At 53.1% G+C, this 15,112-nt stretch overlaps 6 protein-coding genes across 6 annotated transcripts; 4 read left to right on the top strand and 2 right to left on the bottom strand.

Moving 5' to 3' along the window:
- Positions 1-1,331: 1,331 nt before the first annotated feature.
- Positions 1,332-2,540, bottom strand: LRP88_00954 (glycoside hydrolase superfamily; the record flags this gene model as incomplete). The annotated part of the gene is made up of 4 exons (XM_083237656.1): positions 1,332-2,002; positions 2,056-2,287; positions 2,348-2,372; positions 2,425-2,540. 4 exons carry the CDS (start codon positions 2,538-2,540, stop codon positions 1,332-1,334), a joined length of 1,044 nt encoding a protein of 347 aa, XP_083106161.1.
- A 4,202-nt stretch (positions 2,541-6,742) lies between these two features.
- LRP88_00953 (uncharacterized protein) lies at positions 6,743-7,366 on the bottom strand (the record flags this gene model as incomplete). The annotated part of the gene is made up of 1 exon (XM_083237655.1): positions 6,743-7,366. One exon carries the CDS (start codon positions 7,364-7,366, stop codon positions 6,743-6,745), a length of 624 nt encoding a protein of 207 aa, XP_083106160.1.
- Positions 7,367-8,582: 1,216 nt separating this feature from the next.
- LRP88_00952 (uncharacterized protein) lies at positions 8,583-9,082 on the top strand (the record flags this gene model as incomplete). The annotated part of the gene is made up of 3 exons (XM_083237654.1): positions 8,583-8,702; positions 8,765-8,828; positions 8,883-9,082. 3 exons carry the CDS (start codon positions 8,583-8,585, stop codon positions 9,080-9,082), a joined length of 384 nt encoding a protein of 127 aa, XP_083106159.1.
- A 656-nt stretch (positions 9,083-9,738) lies between these two features.
- LRP88_00951 (60S ribosomal protein eL34) lies at positions 9,739-10,427 on the top strand (the record flags this gene model as incomplete). Its single annotated transcript, XM_083237653.1, has 3 exons — positions 9,739-9,776; positions 9,861-9,984; positions 10,239-10,427. 3 exons carry the CDS (start codon positions 9,739-9,741, stop codon positions 10,425-10,427), a joined length of 351 nt encoding a protein of 116 aa, XP_083106158.1.
- An 808-nt stretch (positions 10,428-11,235) lies between these two features.
- On the top strand, positions 11,236-11,771 carry LRP88_00950 (NADH dehydrogenase 1 alpha subcomplex assembly factor 3; the record flags this gene model as incomplete). The annotated part of the gene is made up of 2 exons (XM_083237652.1): positions 11,236-11,473; positions 11,563-11,771. The coding sequence occupies 2 exons, from the start codon at positions 11,236-11,238 to the stop codon at positions 11,769-11,771; spliced, it is 447 nt and encodes a 148-aa protein (XP_083106157.1).
- Positions 11,772-13,036: 1,265 nt separating this feature from the next.
- On the top strand, positions 13,037-14,941 carry LRP88_00949 (triacylglycerol lipase; the record flags this gene model as incomplete). The annotated part of the gene is made up of 2 exons (XM_083237651.1): positions 13,037-14,092; positions 14,186-14,941. 2 exons carry the CDS (start codon positions 13,037-13,039, stop codon positions 14,939-14,941), a joined length of 1,812 nt encoding a protein of 603 aa, XP_083106156.1.
- Between the last annotated feature and the right edge of the window lie 171 nt (positions 14,942-15,112).

Here is a 15,112-nt window from a genome sequence, read left to right as displayed (position 1 = left end):
CAGACATCGCCACAGGAACCTGCTAAAGGCAACTACCGACCACTGACAACTTCACTGAACAACGTGGACAAACACAGGCCCTCCAAGATGCCCAGAGAAAATCACCGCAGAAGAACCGGCGACTCTGAGCGCTCCGGCCGGATCCCTCGTGGTCGATTCAATCCATACGAGAGACCTCGCTTTGAAACAGATGCTCGCTCTGTAACTGATGAGCAAGTTAGACACGCAAGAGAGAGGCTTGGTCAGGTCTTGGCCAATGTTATCCAACGTGCGAATGGCTCCCATGCTGAAGCGGAAGTGGTCGAGGAGCAGGAGGCTGAAGAGCTCTTAGATTTGCTAATGGCAATTGATCAGCATCGACAGCAGCGTCTAGAACAGCATCTTGAAGAAGGACGGCAAGAACGGCCAGAACGGCTAGAACGACGAAGACGGCGAAGACGGCGAAGACGACGAGGGCGCCCAATTCCTGCTAGATCCCTTCAGACGTTCCCTGCGCTGCGGCAAATGCCTATGATGCAGCAACAGCCGCAGGAGCCGACATTGCCTCCACTGATCGCGAATTCTACCACTGATATGGCCCCGGCTCCAGCTCCATCGGTTGATGAGCAGCCGACGTGGGAGTTTGATGACTGGTTCGATGGTGAATACCTGGACCAGCTTCTCAGTGACTATCTGCATCCGGAAGGCCAGGAGCTGGTACAGGAGGTGGCGAGGCAGGTTGAGCAACTAAGCTTGGCCAGTAACTTGGCTCAAGAGGTGGCGGGACTTGGTGAGCAACTAGTCTCGGTCCACGTCCCGATTGTTAGTCCAGAGGGCCTGGTGGTCAACGGAAATGGCCCAACGGCCAGCGAATTGAATGAAGAGCCAAACGGCCAGCGGCAGGGGGATGACCGCCAACTGCCTCGGTGAGTACCTACCATCTTTTTGATCGCTGACACGTACCCATAGATAGCTATAATCCGTTTTGGAGGATGAGAGAGAACCGACAAGGCAAGTCTCCAAATGCCTTTCATTGCCACCTGATTGTAGGTGTTTAGATTGTTACGGCCCAACTCGAGTTCATTGAGCCAGTACTATGGCCCTTTTCTTATTTCTTAGATTCTTTCATTCAATGCGAATTCATATTTTTTTAACCCATTCACAGGGCTCGAAATCTGGCAACTATGTGACTAACGAGTTGAAAGGAGTAACTCTCCATGGTAAGTTACCTATGTTGGCCAACATGGACACTCACACACTAGGTAGATATCCAAAACACAACTAAGTTGCCCAGCACGACTATCGAATGACGAAAGACTTGCTTATCTCAAACCGTATGCCATGCCATCACTTTATGCGCATTGAAGTTCGTTCCAGCCTGCAGCGACCAAGCTCTCATCGCCTGTTCGATCTCCAGCACCAGTCCAGTAGAAGAGACCTCCCAACTCCATGGCCTTGGCATATCTGGCCTTGATACGAACCGTGGCGGGGACATCAAATGAGACGAACCCCTTGTCGCCACTTTCGTCGACAAAGGACGCCGCGGCAACGCCTTCATCAACATGAGCGCCTTGGACCCATTCACCTGGGAGGTCGCAATAGTCCATCTCTCCAGCACCTTCAAAGGGATGACCTGGGCCACGTGCCTGGCCAAAGTATCTAGCATACGCTGGAATACCGAGAAGAACCTTGTGGCTTGGGAAACCGTGGTTAATAACATAGTCAACACCAGCCTGGCACGAGCTGCGGAGAGTTGGATAAACGTCGTCTTCACCTGGGGGGAGAAGCTGCGCGTGATGACCGCAGACGTCGGTCCATGCACCGGTGAAGTCGTATGCCATGAGGTTGAGAAAGTCGAGCAACTCGCCCACAGTTGGCAGGTCGAGCTGCTTGAGGCAGTATTCACCCACAGGGAGGGCACTGGTCAAGAGATAATCGGGTGCCGGGAGAGCCTGTCGAATGGCTTGAAGGAACAGGAGATAATTCTGTCCTGCCTCAGGAGTCTGAGGATGTTCCCAGTCAACTGTTCAAACATGTTGGCCTCTCTGCTTGCACCTCATCTTAGGGCACACTCACTGTCGACGCCATCAAGTTGATGGGTATCGCAAAATTCCTTTATCTGCTGCGCAAACGTTTCTCTTGCTTCCTCGCTCTCGGCTAAGCCAGGAAACTCGTTGCTGCTTCCGCCTCCGCCGATAGACACAATCGTCTTTATGTGTGGGTTTTCGGTCTTCAATTTGGCAACGGCTGCAAGGCAGCCCTTCTCACCATCGACTCCCATGTCGTTGTCGGCCCATTCGTCGAGAGTCTGCGGATATAAGCGAGTGCTCCATGTTTCAGAGAGGTTGCATTATAGGCGGCTGCATACCCGAAGGGTTCCATCCTCGTTGACGCTAGAACATGTTAGCCTGCGATTGGCGATCTGTGGCTGGCTTGAGGACTTACCCGACAAAGGCATAGAAGACGTGGGTGATGGAGGAGACGTCCAGGGAAGAAGGTGGACGCTCCTTGTAGACGCGCCACGAGGGGTAGTAGACGGCGTTGGCGTATGGTCCGGACATGTTGGTTGATGCTAATGCTGATGATGATGCTGATCTACGGATCGATCTGACTACCCCACTGAGTGCCTAGATCGACAGGGACTCACCGTGGTGACCCCGCAGGCCGTATCATTTTTGCCAAGGTGAGATGTGAGTTGTCGTGAGGTGATTGGGTCTGTTCTCGTATCCAATGTGGGTTTCCGAGGACGAGAAGACGTGTTGAGACTGGGAATATTGTCTGGGCGCTTATCTAAGCTGTAGATGGTGAACCTGACAAGCAGAAATTATTTGAGAAGAGATTCAAATGGCTACGGTATTGCACTGGTATCACGTGGTACACAGCTGCTGATTTTGATAATAGGTTCTACAGTGTCCAACGAAGTAATGTCGTCTCGATACTCGCAACTCCTCAGATTCCTTTTGTATTAAAGATGCCCTAAAATGATCACAACTTGGCTATAACTCGGTGATCGTCACCCCGCCCACTTTGATATAGACTTTGGTCTCTGGAACGCCGAGCCGCATCAAGTCAGTGTCGTCGTCGATCCCGGCCGTCGATTGGAGCCGCAGACGATATTGGCGTTTGCCTTTCGTAGGTAAAAGGCCCTACTCTTTACATCATGGACGGGAGTGGTTGAGCCTGCGAGACTCGGACCGCTCTAATCAAGGTAGACTAATGCAAGGCACAAATGCCACGAGTTGACAGCGTCATTGACGTGTGCTTGCCAGAAGCATAAATCAACTGCAATCCATACCGATGCTCACACTATCTATGCTAAGGTACTGTTCTAGATGTGTTGTATAGACGGAGCATATACACACTGTCTTCTGAGAACTACTCCTGTGGCAAGATCTGGACCATGCCCGTTGGTTCGGTCTACGAAGGACTACTTCGGATCATCTCGTTCGTGGTTAAATTAGTCAAGAACTCATGTCACAGCGGGCGAGTACCTTGGAGATTGTCCCCGAACTGGCACGCAAATACAAGCGGAACCAGAGCCATGGCTTCAGCCTGGGGTATGCGGCTTCCTCGGAAATCGTATGGCCAACATGTTTGCGAGCGGAACGAAAGCCTCATCTTGTGTCACAAGGCTTCCAACATCTGCTAGGCGGGGCTGCTGGTCAAACAGGCTATCCACGCAGCGGGTAGCCTGGTCTCTGATGCATCCAGCCTTGCCAAACCACCCGGGTTCTCAAGTAGCTCCTCCCCGACCTGATACCCGGAATGCGGATACTGTGCCTACGAAACTTGGGCCTGATCTCGGGAAATGCAAGCACGTGGTGATGGGCCTTGTGTCTCGGATAACGGCCTCCAGGGAGCCTGGGTATCACCAGACTCACAAGCGGTACCGAGATTGCTTTCCCGGGTTTGGAAGCTGGAGAGTTTATCAGGATATTTTGTGTCTCAGACTCCTCTGACATGGTCTGAAGAGGAAAGACGGATGCTTGCTGCGAGGTGGCATGCTAGGAGGGACTCGGTCCTGATGCTGGGAGGTAGATATTGAGGCAATCTCGAGTTTGCCAGCCTCGCTTCGTACATCTCCATTTCTGGACATGTCCTTTGACAATAGCAAAAGTGAACTCAAGCACGTAACCGAGAGTCAAACAAACGCCTTGTCTACTACCCCTGCCGAGTCATCAGTAGCAGATGACAGACACGGTTATCGGGATACTCAACTCGGAAGAGCGGCACATCAGGGGGCGAGCTGGATAGCCGCAGGGTCCGACGGCCTCGAATCTTGGCCCCCCAGTTATCGGTAGCGCAAGGCAGTTTCGTGTTTGTTGGTTCAGTTTTTGTGACAGACAAATGCAGACGGTAAGATCGTCATGCGCGGGCTTCTCGGTGTGGAAATGACCGGGTCAGTGTGCATGGCCAACAGTTCGAGGCCTTGACAAACAGACTCAGCTATGGTGACGATATCCTCGAGAAGGAAAACACTGCCGCGGGGAGGGGGTGACCTTGTACCTCTGGTAACACAAGGCATCCCGCTTTGACGGGCTCGGCGTACAAGCAGCCGGGGGGTAGGGCTGCTGGCATCCCTGTGACTCGGGATGCTGCATCCACAGCAGAGATGCCGCGGATCTAGCTATCTACGCGGCTGGAGTGCAGGCAGCCGCCACCGAATGGTACTCTCAAGTCTCTGTAGGTAGGCCGACGGCTGCCAACATGTATGCCCAGCTTGTTGAAACCGCGTGGCCCCAAGGCACGCCAATGCCTCTCCCCGCCACGCAGCTGACCTCGTTGTGTTTTTTTGTCGATAGTCTGAATAACGCAATCCTTGTCGATTCGGAGGCTTTCTGGAGGCTTTCTGCCCAAGGGCGGAGGCTCAGCCCCCTCCTCAGCCCGTCGACCCCCATCTCCCATTGCCGAGGACCTGGATTGTCTGCCTCTCCCTCTGTATGTGATGACTCTCACTCAAGGCCTGCCGGCTCAGCGCAGCGGTGAACCAACACACTACGGCAAACTTGGCACCCCTCCCCAGTTCTACAACAGTAAACAAAAGACCGCCCGGATTCGTGTGATTCATGCTCTGTGACGAGGCCCGCGAAACCTCGAGGGCGAATAAGAGCACTATACTCAAAAGCCATTCATCGTCGTTACCAGAGCGTCGGGTCAGTCAGGGAGGCGCCCAGTGAGGCTGCGTCTGGCATCGGCGTTTGCTAACTCGATGAAGTTGGGACTGCATGGTTCTCTCTTTCTCTTTTGTTGGTGGGGACGGAGCTGATGTCCAAACTTGTTCGTGAGGCTTCCTCTAGCTTGAGAGTGCGTGAGAGAGACAAGAAAGTCGTTTATCCCGCAAATAGCCTAATTGTAAGCTTGAAAGGACGGTCCACTTTGTCGAGGCGCCTTTGTCCTACATGGGCCCCAGCATGAGCATGGGGAGAAAGAGAGCCTTCGCTTGTACTACGTACGTACCTTGAGTGGCTGCAGGGCATCTCGAGTCGACAAGATGTAGAATCATACCCTTCCGAGAGTCGTACCCAAGCCTCTGGACTCCCAGATCCTGGCTCATGCTGTCGATCCTTCTCTCACTCTTCCAAACACCGTCGCACAAGAGCGGTAATGCACACACACACATAAACACCAAGAGTACTCGATGCAACCCCTCCACGCCTCGAGGGGTCAGAGGTCAAAGAAAAGACAAAAGGGGGAAAAGCAACATCATGGTGGGATGTGCTACTGCAGGTCGTCTGGTGCAGAATATCCAATGCGTGGGGCCGGTGTGCTCGAGAGGTTGGAAATGTTTGCTTGCCTACAGTGTGCGAGGCGTCAACGGCAATGGTCAGAAAACGCCGCTTAGGAAATGCCATATGGAAACGTGCATCCAAGAGGAGGTCCGAGCTCAAAGGAGAGTGTACAGTATGCAAAAGTGAGTGTCTTGATGGATACAACAGGGCTTCATTCATGTCAAGCCGTCATGCAACGAGACAAGCCGCCCCAAAGAAATGCCCTGACAATAACAGTCTGTGATGGCTTCAGGGGCCCATAAACATACATGGTACAAGACAAGACAAACGTGAGAGCCACATGGGCAGACATATACATTTGGTAGGGTTTTCGTCGCCTTGAGGCACTGTACACACCCTCCATCTCTGGATACTCTATCCTCAGTCCTAACGAGAACATCTGGAGATACTCATCCAGTCCCATTAAAAGAAGTAGTCCTTTTGACACACCATACCCTCTGTTCGGCCTCACCATAGGTATGGCCTAGGGCAACTCACTTGTCGCTCACAAAACTCGGACGGGTGCCCTTCTCTCAAAAAAAGTAGAAACAGGAATCAAGAAATGAAAACAAACAGACAAAAAGACCAACATGACCGAAACATTCCCTTGCGCGCGCCTTCATGAAGGGGCAGTAGTAATCTCGCAGAGCCCTCAACTTTGTGGGCCCATTTCCCTGAACGCCCAGAACAATCCCGCAGTTTGTCATCAGTAACAATCCTGAAGAACCTCCATCAATCGTACGTCCTGCTGTAGAAAGTCGTTTCCGTGAACAATCGCTTTTCCATTGATGACTGTGTTTGTCATTTGGATTCTGCAAGTCGTGAAACAAGGCCGCTGGGCCCGCGACTGACTGTTGGCCAAAATGCCCCGTCAAGCTCGCCGTGACACGCGCATGCCGTGTTTAATCATCCCGCTGTGGGGGTTCCCGACGCGTCTCTCGCCTGGAGAGACCCGGAAAGCTCGCAGCAGTACTGATGGTGGTGTAGTCATGCTCCTACATGACCGTTGAAGCCAGGAGGCGCGATTCAACATCGTCCATCCCCATACCGTCCATGCGCGGTCCCTCCATCCCCTGGAGCCTGGACTCGATAGCTTGGAATCGGGGCTCGTATCCTCCCGCTCGCGCTTCGAGGTTCTCCATCCGCTTCTCAATGTTATCTAGGCGCTGCTCGATGCGCATTAGGCCCTGGGCCATGTCGTGGTTGAGGCGATCGAGCTTGTTGGTGAAGGAGCGGATCGAGGTGGCCAGCGGCGCGTTCTCTTGACCGGGAGTGCCAGCGGGAACCCGGGGTTCGTGGTTATGACGACCTTCTTGGATGGCAAAGCGCCATTGATTCCCGAGCTGGACTTCGCAGACAGCCTTTGCACGGAAAGGGCAGTCGATCTTGCGCGTCGATGGATTGCGCTTCTTGGCGGTGCTGTTATACTTGACACCACCGCGATCGCAGACAAGATCGTAACGGGTAGGCTTTCCGTCGCGATAGTTGGAGGCGCGCAACTTGACAATCCCGTAGCCCTGATCCTTGGCGACGCGCTGAACAGAGGCCATCAAGTCGTCAAACGTCCTGAAGATGCCTTCTGGTGGGGGTAATAGCGCTGGAGGTGGTGTATTCGGCATGACGATTGCTTGAGCCAGGGTGGCGGTTGTAACGGGGAATTTTGGGGAAAGTGGGGAGGGCAAGTGTCTTGCCAGAGAAGAGCGGCCGTGGTAGCGGTATAAGAGGCTTGGGATAATCGCGTCTGGGTAGTCGCTGTTGGTCGTAGTTCGTCGTCGTATATTCCGTCGATGTAGGTATGTACTATGCAAGAGGCTGGGCTGTAAGGATTTTTCCAATCCGCACTGTTGATCAAGACGACAGCACTTACAAGGTTTAGTGTTGATCCGGTCCGAACGAGGTCCACTCCGCCTGCAGCAAGGGGCAGAAGTACGTACCCGTTCTGCGGGAGCTTCTTGTCGCGGCGGCTCCGTGCAGATGAGAGAACAAGAGTGTTTGAATTGGGAAGGTAGCTCAATGAAGGGCGTGGGTGTGGCTGAAGAGAAAGAGAGGAAGACGGGGTGTATCAGAGTCGACGAGGTTTCTGCACAAAGGCAATGCTTTGCGGTGATGGGGGAAGATGGTGGTTATATCCTCGAGTCTTTGAGAGGAAGGTAGATTCTTGGAACTGGTGATGCGAGACTTCCCACATCAAGTTGAGTTCCCCAAGCTGCATGGCTAGCACGTGATAGACTGACAATTGAGCATTGGCAGCGGCCTGGCGCAGCGATGCGGGCTCACTCAAAGCAAGGAGAGGATACAATCCGTCTCAAAATCTGCTTGCATCTCGTAGAAGATATTATTTTAATCACTGATGCTGCTCTTATTTCTTTCAACAAGGACCACCAACACGCATGTCACCAGATCGACACGGTGCGGGCTGGCCGTTCCTGGTTCCTTGCTGCCAGCCGACTCAGTTCTGATAGTACCTGGCTCGCAGGCAAAATAACCCGAGAGATGTGGTAACACCGAAACGTCAAAGCTTCTTCCTCCCCTGGCCCCACGCACGTCGCCCAGACCCGTCCCCGACGCGGAGGCAAACGCAGCTGGGAATCAACCTCCAACCTTAACTTTCTAGAATTATTCGTTGCACCTGCTGCACGCAGTGGCTTTTTTGTCTTCTTTTTTAAAAAACAGAGCCGTGCGCACTCTCCCCAGCCTGGTCATTGTTGCCCTCTGCTCGTCTCATCTGGTCTCGGCCACCGGCTGCGCTCGTGTTGCTGCTCGACACCCTCAAATCTTGGATACCCTCACACCCGTCGTTTAGTTGAGCCCGGAGAGCAACAACTCCTTGCTGCCATGAACCAGCAGCCACCCACCCAGAATCAATCCCAGGCGCCAGATGCAGCTGGCCAGGGTGAATGGGATGAAGCCCGTCTCGAGGAAGCCATGCAGCGGCTCAAGCTCCTGCATATCAAGGTAATGGTGCTTCTAAGATAAGAAACCAAGGCGCAAACTTGCTAATTCGGCTCTCGTTTCAGGTTCGTCTCTTGAGAGACACCATACCGCAGATGATCCAGCCGCTTCTGCAGAAGCAGCCCTCACGTAGGCGCCCTATTCCCACACTGAAACAACTTCATCTGATGCATCTCATCACAGCCGACGCCATGTTTGCCGCCTACATGAAGTCCATCACTGAAGCGCAGAACAACGTCAAGGAGTTCACCGAACTAATGCGCGATGACTTCAGCCAGCAAATAACTGCTCAGGTCCAGAAGAGGCAAGCAGAGGAGCCGAATGGCATCGTGCTATGGCGGCATCAGGACCACCCCGACTGGTTCACTCTTGACAAGAAATGATGATGTCCATGATGCTTTGGTTTATGGTTATTCTTTGATGTGATATTAAGGGCGTTCTTTTAGATACAGGTTCTAGGTAATGTCGGGTAGAGTTGCACTGCTCAGACCCAAGTCTGGGCGACATAGATCCAGTCAGGTTAAGGATCTAGACAATGCCATCCCCGTCTATTGTTACAACCCTCCTACGCCTCGGTGACAGATTCGCTTAACTCGACCAGTGACCAACCCTGATTGTCCGTCGGTTGCTCGCTGGTCATATTCATACTGTCAATCAACTCACGACAACGAGTTCCGCATCCCGAAAGGAACCTTGGCTAACAGGTTCCTCGGTCATGATCCGGGAATACGAGCTCGCCCATACTCGGCTGTGTCCTGAGTAACATGAGCCTGAGAAGAAAGGATCCAATATGTTGCTCAAAGCCTGTTCGTCAGTCTCCTTCAATGTGGAGCTAACCAGGTCCTGAGTGGAAGAACTCAGGTGAAGAGAGAATATTGTCACGTGAGGCATTCGGGCAACCCACTGCCCCACTCTGATTCGTCGGTTTAGCGGGCACAATCCAGCTTCCCACCCACACAAAATTTCCAAAAGCCTCGAAATTCATTCTCGTTCTTGGTGAGATCCTCATTGCAACTCCCGACGACCACCAGCCGCCAAAATGGTTTCCCAACGAGTCACTTACCGCCGCCGCAACGGGTGAGTTCCTGTCTAGATGGACTCGAAATGAATACTCGAGCCATTGCCGGCGACCGCCGTGGCTAACCTGCGCTTCTCCAACAGCTACAACACCACCTCCAACCGAACCCGGGTCATCAAGACCCCCGGTGGTGACCTCCGCCTGCTTCACATCAAGAAGCGCGGCACTGTCCCCAAGTGCGGTGACTGCGGCTCCAAGCTCTCTGGCGTAAGTCGAACTCGACAGCAGCGAATTCTTTGCGACGTGGCGGATGGACGAGACGAGCACGATGAGTGTCGGGACCTGGATAGAGGACACGCATACAGCAGACGAGGACACCGACACGCCACACCGGCTGAATTCTCTACCGAAACGAACCCTCTATCCAACCTCTCTCATCTCGTCTCGCAACATTCACCACCACAAAGGGCTTCTCGGACCTAGTCACACAGAACACAAGGACTAACTCTCTTGTCTCATAGATTCCCGCTCTCCGACCCCGCGAGTACTCCCAGATCTCCAAGCCCAAGAAGACCGTCCAGCGCGCCTACGGTGGTTCCCGATGCGGTGGCTGCGTCCGTGACCGCATTGTCCGTGCCTTCCTCATCGAGGAGCAGAAGATCGTGAAGAAGGTGTTGAAGGAGCAGGAGCAGAGCCAGAAGAAGAAATAAATGCAATTTCTAGTTGGCTTTTTCTGCGCGGGAAGGGCAAGGAACTCTGGGGACTCGGTTCACTGCTTTGGTGTTCATTAGGGCAAAAGGGACTGCATGATACATCGGGCCGGGGCCAGAATGGCTGGCCGTCTGCCGTCTTTAGGACTGCTACCTTCCTCTTGGTGGTTTGAATGAAAAAAGAACATCAAGCTGGCGTGGACTGGATTGCCGTCTGCATGAGTGATACTGGGGCTTCTTTGCGTGGGTGAAGTGAGTGCCAAGGTTTTGGCCAATGTTCCGGGGTCTAGGTGAAAAGTTACTGGCGCCTTGAGGTTGAATTAATTCCCCTTGTGGATTCAAGTCTTATGATCAGTGACCCGTAGAGAATATGCACCCCAGTGATGAAGATTGTTGTTGCACTTGATGAGCAATCATCATGACGTGCGGGACCGGAAAAAATATCCATCCCCCACGTTGAATCTCTTCCACTTGAACCCTGCAAGCACCAAGCCCAACTCTTGGCCAACCATCAATTGCTTATTCCTGAACGTCCTTGATATTTTGACGGTTAGTCAACGTCTCAGACATGGCATCGCGAAGTTTTATTCGGCCGTGTAGCGCACAGCGCGTTGCGCGCCAGGCCCTCTCCCAGTCCATCCGACCCTCCCACTCCTCGATCGCAGCTCTCAGAGCCTCTTCCCCGACATTTTTGCACGCCCCTGCGCAACCTATATCATGTCGTCGAGCCTTCCACGAAGCCCCTAGTCGGAGAAAGGGCCAAGAACCGCCAGCGCAGGCTCCTCCGACCGACTTTGGCGAGCTCGACATGCTCGGCAACACGCCCGTCCCCTCAATCTCGGTCGACGTTTGCATGTACGATGGATTTGGTCTGAACAGCGGCGCTACAATCACGGACGGTAACGGCGCATTGTTGGTCGATGGAGAGGTGTTCAACTGGCGGCCGTGGGAGGCGAAGGGTTCGTTGAACCTGACCAACAAGAAGGGCCAATTTGAGCTTCCGCCTCAAGCATTTGCCTTGTTCGATTTGATATGGCCTCGACCTGGTGAGTTCCCGTCTATCTCTCCGCCCATCCTATGCCTTGCCGCTTGTTGGGGGACGGCTGTTGGCAGCACTTAACTAACTCTCTCACAGACCTTTTGATCATTGGAGTTGGTCCATCCATTATGCCACTAGCTCCTACGACGAGACGACGCCTGGCCGAGCTAGGCATGCGAGTCGAAATACTGGATACGAGGAATGCTGCTGCGCAGTTTAATCTGTTGGCTACAGAGAGAGGTGTGTCGGATGTGGCGGCCGCCTTAATACCCATCGGATGGAAAGACGGAGTTGGAGCCAAGTAATGGGACGGCACGGTTATAAGGGACTTGTATACATATAATGTAACATTATGAGCATCGTGGCTATTGTACGCTTTGGTGGTTGGGTTTGGATGGTGGGCAACAAGTTAGACAATGTTGGCGCATGGTGGATGTATAGTAGGTAGTGTATATGAACGCCCACTCTTGACGATCTGTGTTGGACATCTCCTGTGTTCCGCAGGGGCTGGCTCAAATGGTACTTGTTCATAGCTGGCTTGTTATGATGCTGTGTTTTTTCAGTGTTGTGTTTCATCAAATCACCCAAGATTTTGAGATGAAGCAACCCCAGCTAGTAATTCAGTAGTCGCGATTCACTGTCACATTATAACCCACACGTACTTATACAACTTGTCTATCAATATCTCACTATAAGAAGATAACCCATCATCAAATCTATATGTGCTCACCATCAATAATTCGACCATTTCTTCAAAATTCCACTGTCGTTCAGGGTAGCCCTCTCTAGGGCTGTCGTCAATATTAGATAAGCAAGAATTCAACCCCATGTTTATCTGCTGCACAAATGATTCGCCGCAATCGCTCTTCCAATGACGATCCCTTCGCGACCCCAGGCGGATGATGCAATGCCACGATTGGCTGCCCAACCTCAGACTCAATTCATCGCCGACAGACTCAATCTCAAAATCCCATCATCGCCAATTAAAGCATCTCGTGAGCAAGATCGAGTTCCCCACTGAAGCTCCAGCCTCACACCGCGACCGTCCATTTCAAGCCACTCTTGACCTTCTTTTTGAATTTTTTTTTTCGCGCGCCCGCGTCTTGACCGCGATTTCCGTGGGGCCTTAGGGTCAAAGAGGTCTTCAAAAACCCAGCCCAGGCCTGGGTCACTCACAGATGCCCCGATCTATCCCCGGCACTTGCACGGCGCCTTCACCATATCAATTGGCCTGGTGAGCCTGGCCTTGTCCTCCTCTGTCCTGACGTCGCTCTGTGCCGGCTGGAGAGGCTCCGGTCCCGGTGGTACCAAGGGAACAAACGCAAACTCCAAGTTACTCTTGTTATACCCTTGGCGGTGACTCAACGGCTTCAAATCTCGGATACCCTTACTTGGTAGGAGCTACCGAGGAGCTCGGCCTTTCAACTGCAGCCCAATCGATTAATTGCGGCTCAACTACACCTGGCATCTGTCCTCCACCAACCCCATATCTAACTGCGACAACATTATCCCATTTCAATTGGACCCCAGCAGTCATCCATTGAGCACGCTCTCCTCTCAGACGCACGGCATGACGGCTCCTCACTCCGCGGCCTTCCAACAGGCCATAGACTCCACTGACCCTCATCTCACGGACCCCTCCCTCCTCAAGGATCACTCAGACTTCAAGTCTTACAGCACCAGCCGCTTCGCATATTCCGGAATCCGAGTCTTCTACCGCCAGCATGCTAAAGCCGAGCAGCTTCCCAAGAACCCGGCGCCGCTGCCGCTGCTCGTTTTCCTCCATGGACTTGGAGGATCTGTCGCTCAATTCCACCCACTGTTGAGCAGTCTTGTTGACCTGGCCCCCTGTTTGGCAATCGACTACCCCGGATGTGGACGGTCCGACTTCTCGGTCACCAGTTGGGAAGCTTACACGACAGAGGCCCTGGTAGAGCTCCTGGAAATCATCATCGAAGATTACCGCGACAAGGATGCAGGTCAACGTGTCGTTCTGATCGGTCATAGTATGGGAACGGCTCTTTCTGCCCAGTTGGCTAACACGAAGCTGGCCCATGCAACCTCTCTGTCACAGTATGTGGTAGGATTGGTGGCTATTTGTCCAGTGTCCAGCCCACCCAATGAGTCAACGACTACGTGGGCCAGGAGGGCGTTACGAATCCCAGGCTGGCTATTCGATCTGTGGAGAGCCTGGGACGGCTGGGGTGGTCCGGAGAGCCCAAGTGTCAAGCGTTTCGTTGGAGAAGGTGCTGATGAAGCAACCCGAATTCTCCAGTACCGCTTCAACAAGCAGAGTCGGACCCCAGTCTGGAGGCGAATGGCGAATGGCGCCTTGCCAGTTTACAAGGACGGCCAACCGATAGGCGGCATTCCTACTCTGGATACCTGGGCGGGCCTGGATATTCCTGTTTACCTGATCGCGGGGGAGAATGACAACATCGTCTCCCCCAAGGAGGTTGACAAGATTACCAAAGTCCTGGACCCTGAGAAAGAAACCTCAAAGCCCGATGACGGAGAAGAGACAGACCAAACGATTGTTGATGCTGCTGCTCCTGTCAACACCTCGGTACGGCCACGAGATCACATCCCTCAAGCCATTGACGATCTTCGGGATGAGGATTTCCAAGTCATCAGGCAACCCAGGTCCGAAAGCTCCAGCAGCGATAGTCCTAATGATCCTTCGACTCCAAACGAGACACTGGCCGAACTGCCACCGCAGCCGAATCATCCCAAGAAGGTGGTTAGATCCATCGTGATGCCACCTCCTGCAACACACGCCGTTCTATATACCCCCTGCTCAGTTCGTGCCGTTGCAGGATTAATATCCGACTTCCTCGCTACGCATATCACAAACAGACTATCCCTTGCTTGGCAGCTACAGTATCTTTCCCGTGAAGGAAAGTGGGATGTCAAGAATCTCGCCAAGTGGAAGTCAGTCAACCCCGTCTCTGAGCCGATTGGTCCTGTCGACAACCCTGTCTTCCGGGCCCTCAAGACACTTCGAGAGGCCGACGACGTCCACTGCCCACCCAATTTTGTCGACAAGTGGGGTGACATTGTTAAAGATGTTATCGACATCTCCAAGGACCAACCCGTCTATGACCCACGCGGACTGGACCGGGCTGGTGTTCATTACCACAAGTTTCCTACCGTGTCCAAGATCCCCCCACAGGCTCATGAGATCGAGGCCTTTATTAAACTTGTTGATGGGCTCCGCGAGAAACAGGCGGAGCGGGCTGTCGCCGAAAACTGGCCCAACCCAGAAAAATGTGTTGTTGGAGTTCACTGTCACTACGGCTTCAACCGCACGGGATACTTTATTGTCTGCTATCTCGTTGAGCGGTGCGGCTATGGTGTTCGAGAGGCTATTGACGCGTTCGCCAGGGCCCGACCTAATGGGATCCGCCATTCGCACTTCTTGGACAGGCTATATGTGCGATACAATGTTGATGCTGTCCCTCATACCGAGACCTGATGTCATCACTATCATGTCAGGATGAGATCTTGATCCGAAGGAAGGGTAGGCGGATAGGAAAGTGTGGTTGAATCGAAAAGGGGGGTTCTTGTTGGGTTAGCAGGTTGGCGTCTGGATGATTGATTGACTTGTTATAAGAAAGCGAATGAATAGATGGCTGGGCCAAGCGTA

The sequence above is a fragment of the Fusarium phalaenopsidis genome (genome assembly GCF_050370095.1).
Source record: "Fusarium phalaenopsidis strain FUZ10S chromosome Unknown contig_32278, whole genome shotgun sequence".
Classification (NCBI taxonomy): Eukaryota; Fungi; Ascomycota; class Sordariomycetes; order Hypocreales; family Nectriaceae; genus Fusarium; species Fusarium phalaenopsidis.
This window is presented reverse-complemented; position numbering and strand designations above follow the sequence as displayed.